General features: G+C 41.4%; 1 protein-coding gene across 1 annotated transcript; it reads right to left on the bottom strand.

The window, feature by feature from the left end:
• Positions 1–22,962, bottom strand: amfra (autocrine motility factor receptor a). Its single transcript, XM_055933504.1, has 13 exons — positions 21,920–22,962; positions 17,692–17,784; positions 17,140–17,304; positions 16,750–16,902; positions 16,435–16,475; positions 15,656–15,788; positions 15,296–15,429; positions 14,982–15,092; positions 14,600–14,799; positions 12,014–12,120; positions 11,698–11,832; positions 11,279–11,469; positions 1–10,117 (listed from the first exon to the last, which is right to left on the bottom strand). Exons 1-13 carry the CDS (start codon positions 22,163–22,165, stop codon positions 9,937–9,939), a joined length of 1,890 nt encoding a protein of 629 aa, XP_055789479.1. The 5' UTR covers positions 22,166–22,962; the 3' UTR covers positions 1–9,936.
• Between the last annotated feature and the right edge of the window lie 650 nt (positions 22,963–23,612).

Raw genomic sequence — 23,612 nt, 5'->3', positions numbered from 1 at the left:
TTCTGTCACAGCCTTTTATTCCAGTACCCCAGGAATCCCTTGGATGAGCAGCATTATCTTATTGAACATGACAATCATATTACTGACACAGCAATAGAAATGAAACAGTAAATTGAATTCATATAACCGAGTGAAGAGAATGTGATTTTAACAGTGGCGAAACGCTGAGGAAAGTGGATTTTTGTGTCAAAATCACTTAAAGGAGGATTTCAGGGCCTGATGTTTGGGGAGTCTGAGCGATTTCCTTTTACACTTTACTGGTTATTCATGCTGCAACATGTCTAAACTGAGCACAGGTCATGGCACTATGAGCGATGCCCATCTGAAATTCAATTCCCCTACGCATGGAGGAGCGCTACCTCCAAATGTCAGCGATGACTATCCTGCTATCTTCAAAAGCACTGGGGCTGGGGGCTTTCAACCACGGAGGTGTGAGACCACCTCGACTCCAGCGCACTCTAGCTCTTACGGTTTAAATATAGCAGATGAGATGAACCTTGATCTATTGATTTTGGTTAATTTACATTATGCAGTGAACCTACAGTGCATAAGTAATGGTTCACCAGCCACTCACACAATTCATTGAGCAAATTGGTTTGTTTTCAGGGAGAGTCTGGACTGCATGGAGATACATCTGCCTTGTTGTTGTAGATTGTAAGGGTAGAATAAAATGATCTGACTGCATTTCATATCTGGGCGGCTTTAATATTCATGAAAATGTGATTATTCAAGGCATTATGACAGTGGATGTGCTGCTGGGAGACTTGGGTCACCAGCTCTTGAACCACAGCCTCCTCTGGGAGGCATCATGCGCTAAATTATGGATTCTGATATCCACCATCACCTGACAAGTGGAATCCACACACAGAGGGGGTCGCGCAGGGCGTTTAGCCCCAGGCCCTAACTCCATGGCTTTACCCCATTGGAGGTAGCAGCGGAGGGAGGGAGAGATGCAAACGAGATAGGAGCAGCAATGGGGGAAAATATAAGAAATATTCTAAGTGAGATATTTGCTGAGAACCAGTTCAGTGCTCACAGTGACTACATAATATGAACACTCAACCCAATCCAAGCCAAAAGGTACACACAGTAACAGAGAGCGTGCCTACTAGATAAGATTCATACAGTACCTTCAGAAAGTATTCCCACCCCCTGACTTTTTGTTGTGTTACAGGCTGAATTTAAAATTGATTAAATCAATATTTTTGTGTCACTGGCCTACACACAATACCAAAGTGGAATTCAGTTTTTATTTATTTATTACAAATTAATAAAAAATTAAAAGCTGAAATGTCTTGAATCAATAAGTATTCAACCCCTTTATTATGGAAAGCATAAAAAAGTTCAGGAGGAAAAAAAATTGGCTTAACAAGTTTCATAATAAGGTTAATCGACTGTGCAATAATAATTTTTATGACTACCTCATCTCTGTACCCTGCACACACAATTCACACGTAAGATCCCTCAGTCGAGCAGTGAATTTCAAACACAGATTCAACCACAAATACCAGAGTTTTTTTCAATACCTCACACATACTTATATTTCCCTCACTAACTTTAAGCATCAGCTGTCAGAGCAGCTTACCGATCACTGCACCCGTACACAGCCCATCTGTAAATAGCCCACCCAACTACCTCATCTCCATATTATTTATTTTTGCTCTTTTGCACCCCAGTATCTCTACTTGCACATCATCATCTGCACATCTATCACTCCAGTGTTAATGCTAAATTGTAATTATTTCGCCTCAAAGGCCTATATATTGCCTTACTTCCCTAATCTTAGGACATCAGACTGTTAAACAGCAACCACTAACATTTAGTGGCCGCTGCCAACATACTGACTCAACTCCAGCCACTTTAAGAATGGGAATTGATGGAAATTATGTAAAAATGTACCACTAGCCACTTTAAACATGCCACTTAATATAATGTTTACATACCCTACATTACTCATCTCATATGTATATGTATATACTGTACTCTATATCATCTACTGCATCTTGCCATCTTTATGTAATACATGTATCACTAGCCACTTTAAACTATGCCACTTTATGTTTACATACCCTACATTACTAATCTCATATGTATATACTGTACTCTATAACATCTACTGCATCTTGCCTATGCCGTTCTGTACCATCACTCATTCATATATCTTTATGTACATATTCTTTATCCCTTTACACTTGTGTGTATAAGGTAGTAGTTGTGGAATTGTTAGGTTAGATTACTTGTTGGTTATTACTGCATTGTCGGAACTAGAAGCACAAGCATTTCGCTACACTCGCATTAACATCTGCTAACCATGTGTATGTGACAAATAAAATTTGATTTGATGATTTGATTTACATCATTTGCACACATTGTACATAGACTTTTCTATTGTGTTATTGACTGTACGTTTGTTTATCCCATGAGTAACTCTGTGTTGTTGTCACACTGCTTGGTTTTATCTTGGCCAGGTCGCAGTTGTAAATGAGAACTTGTTCTCAACTGGCCTACCTGATTAAATAAAGGTGAAATATATATATATATTTTTAAATATTGGTAGATGGGTAAAAAAAAAGAAGAAAAAAAAGACATTGAATATCCCTTTGAGCATGAAGTTATTAATTACACTTTGGATGGTGTATCAATACACCCAGTCACTACAAAGATACAAGCAAACTTCCTAACTCAGTTCCCGGAGAGGTGGGAAACCGCTCAGGGATTTCGTCATGAGGCCAATGTTGACTAAAACATTTACAGTTTAAATGGCTGTGATAGGAAAAAACGGAGAATGTATGAACAACATTATAGTTACTCCACAATACTAACCTAATGAACATAACGAAAAGCAAGCCTGTACAGAATAAAAAATATTCAAAAATATGCATCCTGTTTGCAACAAGGAATTGAGGTAATACTGCAAATAATGTGGCAAAGTAATTAATAATTTGTATTCAGGACAAAAGGTTGTTATGTTCGGGGCAAATCCAATCCAACCCATTACGGAGTACCACGCCATATTTTCAAGCATATTGGTGGTGGCCAGACACTGGGAGATTAATTCACCTTTCAAAGGACAATAACCTAAAACACAAGGCCAAATCTACACTGGAGTTGCTTACTAAGACAGTGGATGTTCCTGACTGGCCGAGTTACAGTTGACTTAAATCTGCTTGAAAAAAACAAACCATTTTTCCCCTAGCAATTATCAAACATCCAATTTGACAGTTGCATAATCCAGGTGTTGCATAATCCAGGTGTGGAAAGCTCTTGGAGATTTACCCAGAAAGACTGTTGTAATCACTGTCAAAAGGTGATTCTAACATGTATGGACTCAGGGGTTTGAATACTTATCTAATCAAGATATTATTTTAATTTGTCCATATATTTTTTTAAATAAAAGTTACCGATATTATTTTCATTTGTTCATATATTTTTTTAAATAAAAGTTACCATTTTTCTTCCACTTTACAAAAATAAAGCCATTTTAATCCCACTTTGTAACACTGGGGGTGAATACTGTAACCCCCAGGGCCTTTGAGGTATAGCTATACCTTAGTACAAGATATTATAGCCTAGTCTCTTCCCACAGCCACTGGAGCACCATGAGTCTGGGAAATAGTGCTAGACTAGCTATAGCCCCAACAGGTACTGTATCTCACATGCACCCCTCAGCGACTGACTGGTGCAGAACCAATTAAGACTCAATTCAGCTGCTCATTGTCCTGCAGAGAGAATGAGAGGCCGGTCAGCCTGATAAGAGGCTCAGCAACACTATACCAGCAGAATTACCACTCTGTTCTACCACTGGAGTTGTCCCGCTTAGGACCCGGTGCTATCTCTATCTCCAACACTGGTGGCAAGAAGAGGCAATTTACCGAGGTAAGAGACTAATCATGCTAGCTAATACAACTCAGTGTATATTTTGTGTTATCACACATTTCATAACCTGTTTGGGTGTACCCAAGGAGGGAATTGGCGGAATAGGTCTCTGCAAATGCAAACACGACTAGGTAATCTAGGTGCAAATTATGTAAATATATTGATTAGATATTTCTCAAAATATTGTTAGGCTTTAACACAGAGGTCAGATATCCAGCATTAAACTATTAATAAGCTGTTGATTGGGTTTGCTCCGATTCCCAGTCTCAGTACAGTGAGAAAACAAGCAAATATTTGTCTCTATTCTTCTAGGCGCTTTCTCAGTGTGAATTCACCAGAGCTCCTAATGCAGCCGGAGACCCAGTGGCCTCTCTATCTACTCCATATTCTCTATCTACTCCATATTCTCTTCCTCTCAAATTCTGCCGAACAAAAATATAAACGCAACATTGGTCCTATGTTTCATGAGCTGAAATAAAAGATCCCAGAATTGTTCCAGATGCACAAAAAGCTTAGTTCTCTCTCTCAAATGTTGTGCTCAAATTTGCTTACATCCCTGTTAGTGAAAATGTCTCCTTTGCCAAGATAATCCATCCACCTGACAGGTGTGGAATATCAAGAAGCTGAAAACAGCATGATCATTACACAGATGTACCTTGTGCTGGGGTCAATAAAAGGCCACTCTAAAATGTGCAGTTTTGTCACACAACGCCACAAATGTCAAGTTTTGAGGGAGTGTGCAATTGGCATGCTGACTACAGGAAAGCTGTTTGTCCACCAAAGCTGTTGCATGTTAATTTCTCTACCATAAGCCACCTCCAACGTCATTTTAGAGAATTTGGCATTACGTCCAACCGGCCTCTCAACCAGACCACATGTATGGCGTGTGGGCGACCGGTTTGCTGATGTTAACGTTGTGAACAGAGTGCCCCATGGTGGTGGTGGGGTTATGGTATGGGCAGGCATAAGCTACGGACAACGAACACAATTGCATTTTATCTATTCAATTTGAATGCACAGACACTGTGACGACATCCGAGGCCCATTGTCGTGACATTCATCTGCCACCATCACCTCACGTTTCAGCATGATAATGCATGGCCCCATGTCACAAGGATCTGGACACAATTCCTGGAACCTGAAAATGTCCCAGTTCTTCCATGGCCTTCATACTCACCAGACATGTCACCAATTGAGCATGTATGGGACTCTCTGGATCAATGTGTACGACAGCGTGTTTCAGATCCCGCCAATATCCAGCAACTTCGAACAGTGGGACAACATTCCACAATCCACAATCAACAGCCTGATCAACTCTATGCGAAGGATATGTCTCGCATTGCATGAGGCAAATGGTGGTCACACCACATACTGACTGGTTTTCTGATCCACACCCCTAATTTTCTTTTTTAAGGTCTGTGACCAACAGATGCATATCTGTATTCTCAGTCATTGAAATCTATAGATTAAGACCTACTTCATTTATTTCAATTGACTGATTTCCTTTACCGAACTGTAACTGAACTGAAATTGTTGCATGTTGAGTTTATATTTTTGTTCAGTAAACCTCTACCTCCCTCTATCTGAATATGCCTCTCCTTTCTCTCTATTACCTAGTCCTAAAACAATTCAAAAGGCCTTGATGCCAGTCTTTAGAAGCTACAGAGAGGTGGCATGCATGGCTGACAGTTACAGACGGATGGTGACATACACAGGCCTCAACTTCCCATGACCTTGGTTGACCTGGTTAGACATAGACAAACCATCAATCAGTCTCACTGGATGAAGGCCATTGTTACGGTGAGAGGTCAGGAGTTGTAGCATTCCTCATACAATACCGGTACACAAAGTCAGGCTAGACTGCGGGAGATTCGCATTATAGCGCAATTGACATTTAAAGGTAATTTCCGATTGAGCCGACATAAGTAGTGTTTACCGTTAATGAGGTCTCCGCGAATGTGGGGGGAAAAACATTGCCTTTAAAAGGTGCATAGCTGAAAAAGAGCAATCATATTGAATCTGAATGCTCGTAAACCAGTTACATACGTTGTTGCTAGAAGCTTAACAGCCAGTAATAGGCTTTAAAACTGGTCATACCAGGAATGTGCTCTATACAACAGTCTCTACTGTAAAATATTTTTGTTCTGTTTAACATGGGCATAGTGTATCATGAAGAGGGAGCATTTGACCCTCAATGATTGAGACAGTGAACGTTCCCTTGGAAACTGTAGTGTACTCTTACTGCCCTCTAGTGAAAAATTACACACAGTCACATAGTAATACTGTATAGGGATCCAAACTGGTGGGGGGCAAAGAAGTTGAGAATGCGGAAACTAGCGTGATGTGTAGTATAGAGCTATGCAGGATTTCAACTGGATGACCCATTTAAGGTTTAAAACCACCCATTTCTCCAACATGTGAAGCCGAAGTGCAGTTGTAAAGAAAACTACTGTTTCTAAAACAAGGCCAATACATAACAGGGTTAAAGCATCTATAGTAGCTATGCATTGTATTTGTACAGGGTCATTTCACATGTATAATACAGTCATTACAAAAGTATTTACAAAAAAAAATTAGATATATATAATTCTTGATCCACTGTTGAATTTAGGCACAAATTAAGTGAACAAAATGCATTCCTATGATTTAGTTACGTACGCACTTTTGCTAAAAAAAATTACAAACCATTCTGTAAACAGTTCCATCATCCAGTTGATAGTCCAATGGATACCGTGCCATTTATATATATATCAAGGAATACTGTTTCAAGGTGCAAATGTGCAACCAAAACAAGAACACAAACATCATAGTATAGTCAAGGTCTACAAAGACCAAGCCTAATGTTTTGTGACACGTAAAAATCTGTCCATTTCAGGAGAGTTGTAACCACAAAACACAAGTCCCAAACTTCCCAGGTTTTCCAGAAAAATTGGATTCTGGGAATCCTTCCAACCATGATTTTTGGAATTTTGCAACTCTACTAGGGAATACTAGGAAGAGAAGCCTCCGGCAGATCATGATGATCCAGATGCATGCAGAGAAATTTTTTTTTTTGAAGGACAACACTGTATGAATTTAATAGAATATCACTACAAATACTTCTCGCAATGCAAAATAAAATGAGCAAGACGTAGATGTCTATGTACAGGTATGAAGGTGTTATGGCAGCGTTTCCTAAACTCATTCCTCGGTACCCCAAGGGGTGCAAGATTTGTTTTGCCGTAACACTATACAGCTTATTCAAAAGATTAAATCTTTATGATTAGTTGATTATTTGAATCAGCAGTGTAGTGCTAGGGTAAAAACCAAAATGGGCACCCCTTGGGGCCCCCCGAGGAACGAGTTTGGGAAACCCTGTGTTATGAAATCCTTACATACAGTGCCTTTGGAAAGTATTCAGACGCCTTGACTTTTTAAAATGGATTAAATAAACAAATCAGCAATCTACACACAATACCCCATAATGACGAAGCAGAAAACAGGTTTTTAGAAATGTTTGCAAATTTATAAATACATTTAAACAGAAATACCTTATTTACTTAAGTATTCAGACCCTTTGCTATGAGACTCAAAATTGAGCTCAGGTGCATCCTGTTTCCATTGATCATACTTGAGATGTTTCTACAACTTGAATGGAGTCCACCTGTGGTAAATTCAATTGATTGGACATGATTTGGAAAGTCACACACCTGTCTATATAAGGACCTATAGTTGACAGTGCATGTCAGAGCAAAAACCAAGCCTTGAGGTCGAAATAATTATGTCGAGGCACAGATCTGGGGAAGGGTACCAAAACATTTCTGCAGCATTGAAGGTCCCCAAGAACACAGCGGCCTCCATCATTCTTAAATGGAAGAAGTTTGGAACTAACAAGACTGTTACCCGATGGTCACTCTGACAGAGTTCCTTTGTGGAGATGGGAGAACCTTCCAGAAGGACAACCATCTCTGCAACACTCCACCAATCAGGCCTTTATGGTAGAGCGGCCAGATGGAAGCCACTGCTCAGTAAAAGGCACATGACAGCTCGCTTAGAGTTTGTCAAAAGGCACCTAAAAGACTCTCAGACCATGAGAAACAAGATTCTCTGGTCTGATGAAACCAATATTCAACTATTTGGCCTGAATGCCAAGCGTCACGTCTGGAGGAAACCTGGCAGCATGGTGGTGTCAGCATCATACTGTGGGGATATTTTTCAGTGGTAGGGACTGGGAAACTGGTCAGGATCGAGGCAAAGATGAACAGTTCAAGGTACAGAGAGATCCTTGATGAAAACCTGCTCCAGAGCGCTAAGGACCTCAGACTGGGGCGAAGGTTCACCTTCCAACAGGACCACGACCCATAAGCACATAGCCAAAACAATGCAGGAGTGACTTCGGGACAAGTCTCTGAATATCCTTGAGTGGCCCAGAAAGAGCCCGGATTTGAACATCTCTGGAGAGACCTGAAAATAGCTGTGCGGCAACACTTCTCATCCAACCTGGCAGAGCTTGAGAGGAATGGGAGAAACTCCCCAAATACAGGTGTGTCAAGCTTGTAGCGTTCTACCCAAGAAGACTCAAGGCTGTAATTGCTGCCAAAGGTGCTTCAACAAAGTACTTAGTAAAGTGTCTGGATACTTATGTAAAGGTGATATTTCTGTTTTTTATTTGGGGTATTGTGTATAAATTGATGAGGAGAAAAAAACAATTGAATCAATTATATAATAAGGCTGTAACCTAACAAAATGTGGAAAAAATCAAAGGGTGTGAATACTTTCCGAAGGCACAGCTAAAGCCTTTACCCAAGGTTTTGAGGAATCATGAGGACAATCTAATGCTACCTATGCCATCTACACATGTACACAAATAAAGAATCAATTCATATTTCAACTCCTTATAATACAAATTAAAATGTGACTTTTAGCTATGAATCATAGTGGTACACTATCAATACACAAGGCAATGGAACTGAAGTTTTTCTTTGAAAAGTGAAGACTGTATGTGCGCCTATATATGTATTCAGGACAGAAAATAGATCTTTCCTACATCAAACTGTACTAGACTCTGCAGTATCCGAAAGTAGATGGAGACTGTCTGTTCAATGTTTCTTCATGGTAGAGATAAGAGCAGAAATGTGGACAATAGAGATTTCTGTCTAATAATGTATTGGCAAGCAGTCTCCCGTGTCAGTACTAACCAGGCTTGAGCCTGAACAGGCGTGTTCTGGTTGTTATGGTGTTATTGTTATATTTTTTTTTAACCCAGTTTTCTCCCCGAATTAGGTCCCTTGGCATCTCTGCAACTCCTCAATGGACTCGAAAGAGGCAAAGGCCGAGTCATGAGTCCTCCGAAACATGACCCGCCTGGCTGGCTGCCTTCTTACCACACCGCCTGCTTGACCCGGATGTCAGCCGCACCAATGTGTTCAATTGACGACGGGATTCAGCATGCAGGTGCCCGGCCCTGTCACAAGGAGTTGCTAGAGCATGATGAGCCAAGGAAAGCCCCACCGGCCAAACCCTCCCCTACCCCAGACGGTGCTGGGCCAATTGTGCGCCCTCCTATGGGGCTCCCGGTCACGGTCCATTGTGACAAAGCCTGGGACCTCATGTTTAAAACACAGGGTGGGAAAAAAATGTAATCATGCCCATTTCTCAGATTAATTTAACAGATAAACAGTCCATTCAGTAGTAGGTTACTTACTCCGGCTTCTAGATGGACTGTAGAGGGGCAGGTTTGGTGGTACAGTGAGACCTGTCGTAACCAGTATAAATCTTACTGGTTCCCAGTAGGGCTGTGACAATACCAGTATCACAAAAAGATGTCCATGACAAAAATGAAAACACGAAGCCGATCTAACTCTGATCCTTTAATAACCTGCTGTATGCAAGATATTGTTGCTACAGCTTGGGAAATAAATACATGTGACTCTGGATGACAACATAACTACGTTTGAATCCAACATTAGGGATGCTTTCCGAAACAAGTTAAATCCGCTTTGTGTTTTGTTTCCTTGCCATGATACTAATGAGTATGGCAATACTGGTATCATCCTGGCCCTAGTTCCCAGTCCAGCCTCTTCACTGGTACACGTGCATGCGGCGCTCAGCAGCTGCCGCTAACTTTCTGCGTCGCAGGGTCATAGAGTCTAAAACTGAGCCTGCTGGGATGTCATCCTCAAGAGAGGGCAGACCTTCATCGTACTCATCATCATCGTTCATAGCAGCAGCATTTTCCTCTGGGCTCTTGCTCAGATATCTCCTGAGAGGGGCGCAGGAAGAGAGGAGCATGTTTTAGTTTTTAAGACCTCTGCTGGGTTCTTAGGGTTACGGTTGAGCCAGGATGTGGACATGAAGCTAGGGTTAGGGTTGAGCCGGGACGTGGACATGAAGCTAGGGTTAAGGTTGAACTGGGACGTGGACATGAAGCTAGGGTTAGGTTTGAGGCTAGGGTTGAACATGAAGCTAGGGTTAGGGTTGAACTGGGATGTGGACATGAAGCTAGGGTTAGGGTTGAACTGGGATGTGGACATGAAGCTAGGGTTAGGGTTGAACTGGGATGTGGACATGAAGCTAGGGTTATGGTTGAGGCTAGGGTTAGGGTTGTGGTTGAGGGTAGGGTTGTGGTTGAGGCTGGGGTTGAACATGAAGCTAGGGTTAGGGTTGTGGTTGAGGGTAGGGTTGTGGTTGAGGCTAGGGTTGAACATGAAGCTAGGGTTAGGGTTGAGCAGGGACGTGGACATGAAGCTAGTGTTAGGGTTGAGGCTAGGGTTAGGGTTGTGGTTGAGGCTGGGGTTGAGGCTAGAGTTAGGGTTGAGCCAGGATGTGGCCATGAAGCTAGGGTGGTATTTAATATTGGCTTATTTTAAAAATATATATATATTTTTTTAGATCAGCTTGATTTAGCTTGCCTGGTGAAGTGGAACCAATAGAATAGTCCCAAAAGTGTAACTGCAGACCCTGCCCATCTAACAAACTGTATTTGAAAGAAGTACTATTTAAAGCCAGGCATGTTAATGTCCTGGTGCCGGGGGACATGGCTATCGGTGAGCTAATGGGGTCAGTGCTGCTCAGAGCCTCATGATCAGGGCGTATTAGCCATCTCTGACAATATAGATCAGTACCATTAACAGGAGCATGAGAAACACACTGAGCTGAATGGAATAGAACAGCATGAAAGGTGAAAAGTACAGGGTACGACCCCTTTAGCATACAGAACCAAATATTCTAACAAAAACATCAATAGACAAGTGGGCACAAACAGAGCACAGAAAAGGTAGTAAATATGATAAAATAGACAACTTGCATCATTCGCAACATCCATAATAGATTAATTTAAAATCCAGGCTAGCAGGTTAGGAACTGGAAGTGTTCCATTGAAGTCAGGGCTTTCTTTTTAACTTTAAATAAGCAGATCCAATACCTCTGTGCTCGTAGCAGTAGCTCATCTTTCCTCTGTAGCAGTATCTTCTGTCTCTCCTCGGCTGACTTGGAGAAGCGGCTGCCTCGGACCTCAAAGTCCTCCACCTCGGGGGTCACAAACTCTGAACTCCCGTTAGCCCCACCCACATCTTGTGGGGAGGGGTTGACCTGGGAGGCGGAGTGATCCACAGGCTGGAGAGGGAGACAGCAGACATTTTAAGCAGACCTGGAAGTCAGCTCTAAACTTACTGTGGAAGTCAAGTGTCCCAAGAAGGCTTTTCTCAAGTCATTTTGGATATCGGCTCTTGGGATGAATTGACCCTGAACTCTATGTTAATGTCACATCCAAGGAGACCACATAAGCACCCCCACAACCAGCGTGTGGAGTTCCCTGTAGCAGTGTGGGACTGACTGACTGACCTGTATGGGGAAAGGAACCACGATGCGTCCGTCCAGGATGTTGTCAGTGGTGACCTCTACAGAGCGGGTCAGCTGTAGATCCTGCAGCACAAGATGGTAGGGAACCTCCGGAAACATCTCTCCGATCTGATGGGCCTAAAGATAGCGAGAGAGGAGATGTATCATTATTTCAAACATCTAATGTAGCCTCCTTTCTTTACCTCCTTATCTTCATTGTTACTGACATGAGAGAATAGCACAGGTGAAAGATAACAAGAATAGAATGAGACACTGGTAAAAAAATAAATAATAATGGATGGACCCCACAAACACTGACCATGGCATTGAGCTGGGAGTTGTTAGCCTGTTGTACGATGCCCAGGATGTTGGTTGTGTGCATCACTTCCACAGAGAAACTGGGCAGCCAGCTGGCAATGCGAGAACCTAGTAGGGGTGAAATACATGCACGGTCAAGCTCATTAGATATTCATGGAGAGGTGTCCTCTCTAATCTGTATATGGACTTAGAGTGGTGAGAGAAAAGCCTGAATAATCGCCAACTGTGTCAGAGTAACCACTGAGAGGATGTCTATCTGCATATTTTATTGGTGTTACTCTTGGCCCTAAAGATACTGAGGCCTGATCCAGAAAACAACAAAACTAGTAGGGACTACAGATGTAATTTAATTTCATAGCCAACACTGACACATTTACATTGATGAGTAAAGCATTTGACAGGGTTAACTACTGTAATCAAAAATATCCTGTCAATGGGGGTGAGGCCTGAAATAGTCCCATGGGTTTGGGACTTTCTCTCTGGACAGGAGACAACAGGTCATTATGGTGCCCCATCTGAATGGGAGTCATTCATGTGGGGTGGCCCAGGGAACCCTCCTTGGCCTGGTCCTTTTCCTTGCCCTCATCAATGACGCTGAACATGAAGCTGCCAACCCTGTGTGGAAATATATATTTTTGAGATATGTGGTAGTAGAGTAGTGGCCCGAGGGACCACACCTAATGTATTGTGTAAAGTGTTATGAAATGTAATGTAATATTTGAAGTTGTATATAACGGCCTTAATGTTGCTAGACCCCAGGAAGAGTAGCTGCTGCCTTGGCAGGAACTAATGGGGATCCTTAATAAATACAAATCCTTAGCTGCCACCCACACCATGTCTTTATAGTATTGTTGTCTGTATACAAAACATTAAGAACACCTGCTCTTTCCATGACATAGACTGACCAATGGCTGCAACATTGAGAGCATCCCGAATAGCTGTATCACCGCCCGGTATGGCAACTGCTCGGCATCTGACCGCAAGACGCTACAGAGGGTAATGTGTATGGCCCATTACATCACTGGGGCCGAGATCCCTGCCATCCAGGACCTCTATACCAGGTGGTGTCAGAGGAAGGCCCTAAAAACTGTCAAATACTCCAGCCACCCAAGTCGTAGACGGTTCTCTCCGTTACCGCACGGCAAGCAGTACCGGAAAGCCCAGTCTGGTACCAAAAGGCTTCTTAACAGCTTCAACCCCCAAGCCATAAGACTGCTGAACAGTTAATCAAATGGCTACACGGACTATTTACATTGACACCCTTATTTTATTATTTGCACTGACTCTTGCACAGGCTTGATGTACACTCAGTGGAATCCACACAAACACACTCACATATACTACACTGACACTAACACACAATTAATCTCTGTTATTATCTATGCCTAGTCACTTTACCCCAACCTACATGTACATATTACCTCTACCTCGTACCCCCGCATATTGACTCGGTACACATTGTATATAGCCTAGTTATTGCTATTATTGTGTGTTACTATTTTTCCTTTAGTTTATTTTAAAAAAAAAAGTAAACTCTGCATTGTTGGTTAAGGGCTTGTAAAGTAAGCATTTCACGGTAAGGTCTACTACACCTGTTGTATTTGGCGCATGTGACAAATAAAATTTGATGTGACTTGTTAAATCCACTTCAATCAGTGTAGATGAAGGGGAGGAGACAGATTAAAGAAGGAGTATTAAGCCTTGAGACAATTGAGAGATGATGGTGTATGTGTGCCATTCAGAGAGTGAATGGGCAAGACAAAATATTTAAGTGTTTTTGAACGGGGTATGGTAGTAGGTGGCAGGCACCCTGGTTTGTGACAAGAACTGCAACACTGCCGGGTTTTCACACTTAACAGTTGCCTGTGTATCAAGAATGGTCCACCATCCAAATGACATCCAGCCAACTTGACACAACTGTGGGAAGCATTGGAGTCAACATGGACAGCATCCCTGTGCAACGCTTTCGACACCTTGTAGAGTCCACGCCCTGACGAATTGAGGCTGTTCTGAGGGCAAAGGTGGGGTGCAACTCAATATTAGGAATGCGCTCTTAATGTTTTTTTACACTCAGAGTATATTGCATATTTTAACATTGTATTATATTAAGTGTTTCACTGGTTTAGGATTTTACTATTTGATAATTATTTAATTATTCATGATATGAATGTAAATTGCTGTACAATTCAGTCTGACTGCGAGAAACCAATAAAACCTACTACTTATTTACATACTTTTAAAGTGCCAAACATGTACGCAAAGCAATGTTCTAGAATATTGGACCATTGGCTTTGATACTTTTCGAATTCTCAACACGGCTCAAGCAATTTCTCCAACTGTCAACACACTCAAATGAATATAGAGGACACATACCGGAGATACGTTGGTTGGGAATTTAGTGCGTCCCCTGCAGACGGTGGTCTCAGAAACGCATAGCTATGTCACAATGGGATGCGGGACTATGATTTAAACTTAAGCCTAAATGTTGATTAATGTGTCCTGTCCCTGTGAAACAAATTGGTTCTGATTCTGAGTGCTAGTAAAAAAGTAGAAAAGTGAGTATACTGGGTGAGTGTTGGGGCCTCACCGTCAAAGTGGAAGAAGTGGTTGTGCTGGTTGAGGTGTGGCCTTGCCTCTGGCCCGGGGCCTCCAGGGCCCATGTTGTCTTCCAGCATTGGCTCCCTCTGCCTCTCCTCTCTCTCTCCTCCAGCCCCCTCGCTGATGTTCAGAGACATACGGCACGTGGGACACGACGTGTCCTGCTCCAACCAGGAACGCAGGCAAGAGCTGGGCACACAAAAACACACTGTTAATAGTGACCATAATAATGCTTTGATTTTATGTAGCACTAGGCACATAATGTTAAATCATGATAATGGACTGGAGTTAAGTATAGCAGAATAGATAGTTGTTGTGGTTGCTGAAATGCGCACTGCATGGGGGTTAAGCATTTTTGCATATCTGCTCACTTGTGGAAGAGATGTCCACAGGGCAGCTTGCGTGCTGTCATCATGGAGTCCCAGCAGATAGCACAGTCATCATTGTTTGCTACCAGCTCATCAGAGGTGGCCACAGCAAACCTGCAATCAACAATATACTTAGAAGAACAATACTTTGTCCATTTTCTTTTCAGATCATGGAAATTAATCTTTTGCTTTCAACCTTTTGCCTTCATATATGCCTCAGAGCATAGATGGATACAGCTATAACACAATGTAATGTAAATAAATACAGGTACTGTTCAGTATGTCGAAAGAAAAAGCTAGCTGACTGAGCAACAAACCTGGCCTCCATGTTGTTGATGACACGGAGGTAGTTCTTGTGGCGACGGATTCTCTTCTGCACCTCATGGAACAGGTAACGCAGCTGCATGAAGATCACCAGGCTGGCCATAGAGAGCCAGATGTTACCAAACAGCTGAGAGTAGAAGGGGAGAAGAGGGAGAGAAAGAGGAGAAAAGAGCAGAGGAGAGGATAAGAGAAAGAGTTGGTAGAAAGAAGACATTCTGGTTACAGCATGAAGAGACCTATAGATAAATGGACACTAGTAACGACCCTAGTAACAAGTCAAATACGGACATGCCACTCTTGTGCAGTTGTTTTGTGTGAAAGTGAGTGGATGTGAGGATGGGTGTTGAACTCACCAGCATGTGGATGTGGTGCATAAGGTCCAGCCCCAGCAGAGCCAGCTCCATCACAAAGTCAGTGTAGTAAACGTAGGATCCTTTACTCTCCCAGGTGCCTTCATGGTTCAAGTCCCACAGGTGGATAGAGTACCTAGAGGGAGCAGGAACAGGTGTTCAGTGCGTGCGTGCGGCCTTTTCAGATTGTTACAGGCTTTGGTTTTCCCATTTATATGGTTGGACGTTAGCACGTGGGGCGCACAGACTGGTGTCACAACACCTGTGCTGGTTTGTCATCTTGTTAGTGGGAAGGTCTTTCACCTGTGCTGGCCCAGGTGATTTTTAAGAGTGGCTGGCCCAGTGCTCCAGTTGTCTGGAGAGATGTGGGAGGTCAACTCCCTATTAGATTTCTAGACAAACAATCCTTTATCTGATCTTCCCCGTTTTTGTTTTGCTACAACATTTTGGTTTGCTTCCTGTCTGAGTTTGGTGTGGGTTTTTCTTTTATTTGTCTCTTAGTGGGCACATTTAGTGGGTGCTCATGGTGGGTGTCTTAGGTTCCAGTTGTTGTTGCTATGCAACTTTCAGTTGACATCCCCAAGAGTATCTTTCAGAACCCCTCCTAAAACCCCACCTGTTTCATTTTGTTTGATGTCAGTGACTCTTTGTTAGTTCCCCCTTCTGTTTGAGTGCCATGTTTGGTTTTCTTGCTGGGGAACGTTAACAAGATGTACAACCAGTTGGTAATGAGTTTATACAAGATATACAATATTTTGGCAATTGCCTGCACAATCACTTACCGGATAATGACATGTCCAGTTCTAACGAACACCAGCATACACTGAAAGGAAACAATGGTCTGGTTAGATAAATGGGGAGCATCATCAGATAAGACCATGATGTATACATTAAAAACACGCAGATAAGCACTACATCGCAAATGTTTATCCATATAGAATAGAGAAACAAAGGCAAGAGGACCCAATAGACTTTTTAAATGTTGCCTCCATCTCAAAATGCTTTGGAGAAACATTCCTCTCCTGAGGCGAGGAGACACGATGAATCAAGGAAAAACAGTTGAGATCAACCTGGGGAGCGGGCTCCAGGCATCCTACCTCAGCGGCCATGAAGGCGACGGTGTGTACGTCATGGGGATTTCCCAGGAGACCACAGAGCAGTGCCAGGCCACAGCAGGTCAGCAGCATACCCACCAGCATGGTCAGAACCCTCACATGGCTGCCCATAGGAGTGGTGGGTGAGAATGACAGCTGTAACAACACACACAAGACTCAATGATAAAGTACGATACTGCCGTGGATGATATTAGAATATCATAACATTAAAAACCCTATTCATGAACCGGGAAAATTAGAGTTTGTTTTACAAAACAAAGACACTATTGATTAGCCTTACAGATATTGGCTAAATACAAATGATAAAACAATATTGTGACTTATCGTTTGCCAGAAAAGGATAACTCCTATATAGGACTATTGGAAACGAACATATTCAAAGCGGTCCTTGCAGAGCTGGACCATGAGGTGCATGAAGACGAGGACAGCGAACCACAGACACCACATCACCACCTCCTCCACCGTCTGAACGTTGAGCACCCCGAAGATGAAGATAAACTTGTAGAAGATGAAGTTCCAAAACTTGTCCTTCAGGTGCTGTATAGACAGAGAAAGCAGCCAGGGCAGAAAAACATTTGATTTAGTCGCAAATCTTTCTTGTTTTGAGGAAGGATTGTTGACATATATTTTACAGTTGTATCCAAAAGCATAATTTATCAATGATTTATCAAAGATTGGCATATTTAGTACATTTTGGCCTTATCCAGGCCTCTCGTCTGGGATCCGTGAGGAGTCACTCATTGCCTAAATTGGCTAGGATTTAATTCAGCTGCATAATAAAATGTTTATGATAGTGGCCTCGATCTTAGCATGCATATTACACGGGACCTGGCAGTTTGCAGTAAGGGTTTCAAGGAAAAACATTAGGCTACCTGGTTAATGAATGACATTACCTAGAAAAACACAAAACACATTCCTACTTACCTGTTTTTCACTGACACGGAGCGGCCCAAAGACAATGCACTGGATCACCTTTGCAATCAACATCAGGACACAGCAGGCTGTATTCACCATCACCTGATCAATATGACATATTGAATTGAAAGTTAAATCAGCCATCAAATGAAACAGCAAATTGACACTATCCCAAATCTATTATTTCAATATCAAGGTAAAAGTTTGTCCCAGGTTACGAAAGTCTCAATTGCAATATCAGCACAATATCTAGCGGACTAATCTCCACGGTACAGGAAGTTTCTGATGAACTTCACCAACAGCGTGGAGCCAAGACCAGGCTTTCTGGAATATACTGTACAAAGTCAAACGTTTGGACACACCTACTCATTCAAGGGTTTTTCTTTATTTTTTACTATTTTCTACATTGTAGAATAATAGTGAAGACATCAAAACTATGAAATAACACATATGAGATCATGTAGTAACCAAAAACAAAAGTGTTAAAAACCAAGTATATTTTATATTTGAGATTCAAAGTAGCCACCGTTTACCTTGATGACAGCTTTGTACACTCTTGCCATTCTCTCAACCAGCTTCATTAGGTAGTCAACTTGAATGCATTTCAATTAAAAAGGTGTGCATTGTTAAAGATAATTTGTGGAATTTCTTTCCTTCTTAATGTATTTGAGCCAATCAGTTGTGTTGTGACAAGATAGGGTTGGTATACAGAAGAAAGTAGAGGTCAACATATTATGATTTTTCAACGCCGATACCGATACCGATTATTGGAGGGGCAAAAAAAATCCGATACCGATTAATCGGCCAATTTTATTTATTTATTTGTAATAATGACAATTACAACAATACTGAATGAACACTTATTTTAACTTAATATAATACATCAATAAAATCAATTTAGCCTCAAATAAATAATGAAACATGTTCAATTTGGTTTAAATAATGCAAAAACAAAGTGTTGGAGAAGAAAGTAAAAGTGCAATATGTGCCATGTAAGAAAGCTAAAGTTTAAGTTCCTTGCTCAGAACATGAGAACATATGAAAGCTGGTGGTTCCTTTTAACATGAGTCTTCAATATTCACAGGTAAGAAGTTTTAGGTTGGGGTTATTATAGGAATTATAGGACTATTTCTCTCTATACGATTTGTATTTCATATACCTTTGACTATTGGATGTTCTTATAGGCACTTTAGTATTGCCAGTGTAACAGTATAACTTCCATCCCTCTCCTCACCGCTACCGGAGCTCGAACCAGGAACACGTCGACAACAGCCACCCACGAAGCAGCGTTACCCATGCAGAGCAAGGGGAACAACTCCAAGTCACAGAGTGAGTGACGTTTGAAACGCTATTAGCGCTCACCCCGCTAACTAGCTAGCCATTTCACATTGGTTACACCAGCCTAATCTCGGGAGTTGATAGGCTTGAAGTCATAAACAGCAGAGCTGCTAGCAAAACGCACGAAAGTGCTGTTTGAATGAATGCTTATGAGCATGCTGGTGCCTACCATCGCTCAGTCAGACTGCTCTATCAAATCATAGACTTAATTATAACATATTAACACACAGAAATACGAGCCTTAGGTCATTAATATGGTCGAATCCGGAAACTATAATTTCGAAAACAAAACGTTTATTCTTTCAGTGAAATACGGAACCGTTCCGTATTTTATCTAACGGATGGCATCCCTAGTCTAAATATTGCTGTTACATTGCACAATTTTCAATGTTATGTCATAATTACTACAATTCTGGCAAATTAGTTCGCAGAGCCAGGCAGCCCAAACTGTTGCATATACCCTGACTCTGCGTGCAATGAACGCAAGAGAAGTGACACAAAATCACCTGGTTAATATTGCCTGCTAACCTGGATTTATTTTAGCTAAATATGCAGGTTTAAAAATATATACTTCTGTGTATTGATTTTAAGAAAGGCATTGATGTTTATGGTTAGGTACACGTTGGAGCAACGACAGTCCTTTTTCGCGAATGCGCACTGCATCGATTATATGCAACGCAGGATACGCTAGATAAATTAGTAATATCATCAACCATGTGTTGATGGTTATAACTAGTGATTATGATTGATTGTTTTTTATAAGATAAGCTTAATGCTAGCTAGCAACTTACCTTGGCTTCTTACTGCATTCGCGTAACAGACAGGCTCCTCGTGAGGCAGGTGGTTAGAGCGTTGGACTAGTTAACCGTAAGGTTGCAAGATTGAATCCCTGAGCTGACAAGGTAAAAATCTGTCGTTCTGCCCCTGAACAAGGCAGTTAACCCACCGTTCCTAGGTCGTCATTGAAAATAGGAATGTGTTCTTAACTGACTTGCCTAGTAAAATAAAGGTGTTAAAAATAAATTACAAAAATATTTATAAACGGCAATATCGGCGTCCAAAAATACAGATTTCCGATTGTTATGAAAAGTTGAAATCGACCCTAATTAATCGGCCATTCCGATTAATCGGTCGACCTCTAGAAGATATCCCTACCAAGTCCATTATTTTGGCAAGAACAGCTCAAATAAGCAAAGAGAAACGACTGTCCATCATTACTTTAAGACATGAAGGTCAGTCAATCCGGAAAATTTCAAGAACTTTGAACGTTTCTTCAAGTGCAGTCGCAAAAACCATCAAGGGCTATAATGAAACTGGCTCTCATGAGAACCGCCACAGGAAAGGAAGATCCAGAGTTACTTCTGCTGCAAAGGAAAAGTTCATTAGAGTTACCAGCCTCAGAAATCGGCAAATAACTGCACCTCAGAATGCAGCCCAAATAAATGCTTCAGAGTTCAAGTAACAGACATAAACTGTTCAGAGGAGACTGCGTGAATCAGTCCATCATGGTCGATTTCCTGGAAAGAAACCACTACTAAAGGACACCAATAATAAGAAGAAACTTGCTTGGGCCAAGAAACGAGCAATGGACATTAGACCGGTGGAAATCTGTCCTTTGGTCTGATGAGTACAAATTTGAGATTTTTGGTTCCAACCGCCGTGTCTTTGTGAGACGCAGAGTACGTGAACGGATGATCTCTGCATGTGTGGTGCCCACCGTGAAGCAAAGAGGAGGTGTGATGGTCTGTGTCTGTGATATATTTCAAATTCAAGGCACACTTAACCAGCATAGCTACCACAGCGATACGCCATCCCATCTGGTTTGCGCTTAGTGGGAATATGATTTGTTTTTCAACAGAACAATGACCCAAAACACAACTCCTGGATGTGTAAAGGCTATTTGACCAAAGAGAGTGATGGAGTGCTGCATCAGATGACCTGGCCTCCAAAATCACCCAACCTCAAGCCAATTGAGATGGTTTGGGATGAGTTGGACCACAGAGTGAAAGAAAAGCAGCCAACAAGTGCTCAGCATATGTGGGAACTCATTCAAGACAGTTTGAAAAGCATTCCAGGTGTCTCTACCTCATGAAGCTGGTTTCAGAGAATGCCAAGAGTGTACAAAGCTGTCACCAAGGCAAAGGGTGGCTACATTGACGAATCTCAAATATATTTTGAATTGTTTAACACTTTTTTGGTTACTACATGATTCCATGGTGTGGTATTTCATAGTTTTGATGTTTTAATTATTATTCTACAATGTAGAAAATAGTTAAAATAAAGAAAAACCCTTAAATAAGTAGGTGTGTCCAAACGTTTGACTGGTACTGTAGCTCGGACTATATCGATTCACCCAAGGTTAATACTTCAAAAAATATGAAACACCCACCTTGTACCTATGTTTGTCCTCTGTAAATGTGTGCCTTTGTTTACTGAAATCTATACTTTATTAATAAACATTAATCAAATACCACCATTGACTAATTCATTGTTGAGATTCAATGGGCACATTCGATTCAATGGGCACATTTACACTGAGTTGCCATCTTAGAGCAACACCAATGAGCCAACAGTCGGTAGTTGTATTTGATTAACCCTGTATTGAAAAAGTATGGATTTCAGCAAACAAAGAAAGGCACGCAACTACAGAGGACAAACATAGGTACATGTTGGCCGTTTCATAATTAATATTTTTTGAAGTATTGACCTCAGGCAAATCGATGTAGTCGGAGCTAGATTCCGCAAAGCCTGTCCTCAGCTCCACGCCGTTGGTAAAGTATATCATTAAACATCCTTTACCATGGAGTGGAGTTTAGTCCGCTACACAATATTCAGATAATTCAGTACAATTCAAAGCATGACTATCAACAAACCACAGGAGCAGAGTTCATGAACTTACCCAAACAAAAACAGTGTCTGAGACCAGGTACAACCGGACAGTGGCTGCCACATCGCTAAGGCTGGTGATTGGGTCCTCATCATCATCACTTTCTACAGGAGTACTGCTCTGTGTCTGTGTGTACTCTACTGGCTCTGGGACAGTACAGTAGCCACTCAATATTGACCCAGCGAGAAATACAGCACTCAGAGCTGTGTATGTCTGCAAACTGGGCCATGGAAATCTCTCCAAAAACAGCAAAGGCATATTGACTGGTGCAAGGTTTGCCACTTTGGAAAGTTCAAATAAATACGTATTGAGTGAACACCAACTATTTCGAGAGATGTTTTATCAACTACTGATTTAAAGCTGAAATGTCACTTTTTGGAAGACCCCACCAAATACACATAGACATTTAGGTAATAGATATGTAATTCTCATTGAAAGCAAGTCCAAGCGGTAGATATGTTGTGTGCGCTATATCTTTCCTTCCCGTTTTACATTTTCTATTTTACTTTCAGTTCAGACACCAGCTTCAAACAGATGAAAATACTATATTTTTGGTTATTGAAAATATATTTATCGACTGTTTATATGGTACACTGATTCTGTTTCATCACAAACTGAAATTAGGCGAACTATTAGAATTTTAGCAAGCAAGCAGGAAATGGCGCAGCGATTTATGCCTAGTGCACATTTAATTTAGAGTTACTTAGAAAACGTTAACTTCATTATCTCATTTGTAGCTAAAACCGTGGTAACGTTTGATATGTATCCTCCTTGGCTAGCTAGCTATATGGACGACTGGTAAATCAACAACAATTTAGCTGGCTAACGTTAGCTAGCTAGTAACCAGGATTAAAAACTGTGATATGACATTTCGTCCACGCTGGTAACTATGTACGATGTCGCCAAATACCAACTGTATATCGGCGTCTCTCTGAAAAAAACGTCAAAGCCTTAACTGTGTCGACCCTCCTATTGCATGTTGCTGTAGCAATATCTCAGTTTCCACCTTATTGCGTCTATTTCGGTGTACTTCCGGTTTTGGAGCATCTGGATTCCTCTCTGGATTGGCTGGATCAGGGAGCGCTCTAGTTACATAAAAAATATCAGAATTTGTCTGCCTGTGTGAACGCAGCCATGTTGTCTCTGCAAGGGACCTCATTCAGAGTAAGGCATCATACCTACAGTGCCTTCAGAAAGTATTCATACACCTTTACTTATTCCACATTTTGTTATGTTACAGCCTGAATTCAAAATGTACTAAATATATGTTCTTCTCACCCATCTACATACAATACGCCTATAATGACAAAGTGAAAACATGTTTTTAGAAATTTTAACACATTTATTGAAAATTAAATACAGAAATATCATATTTACATAAGTTTTCACACCCCTGAGTCAATACATGTTAGAATCACCTTTGGCGGCGATTACAGCTGTGAGTCTTTCTGGGTACGTCACTAAGAGCTTTGCACACATGAATTGTACAATATTTTCACATTATTGTTTAAAAAAATGTTCAAGCTCTGTCAAATTGGTTGTTGATCATTGCTAGACAGCCATTTTCAAGTCTTGCCATAGATTTTCAAGCAGATTTGAGTCAAAACTGTAACAAGGCCACTCAGGAACCTTCAACGTCGTCTTGGTAAGCAGCAGTATAGTTGGCCTTGTGTTTTGGGTTATTGTCCTGCTGAAAGGTGAATTT

This window comes from Salvelinus fontinalis, chromosome 9 (genome assembly GCF_029448725.1).
Source record: "Salvelinus fontinalis isolate EN_2023a chromosome 9, ASM2944872v1, whole genome shotgun sequence".
In the NCBI taxonomy this organism is placed as follows: domain Eukaryota; kingdom Metazoa; phylum Chordata; class Actinopteri; order Salmoniformes; family Salmonidae; genus Salvelinus; species Salvelinus fontinalis.
This window is presented reverse-complemented; position numbering and strand designations above follow the sequence as displayed.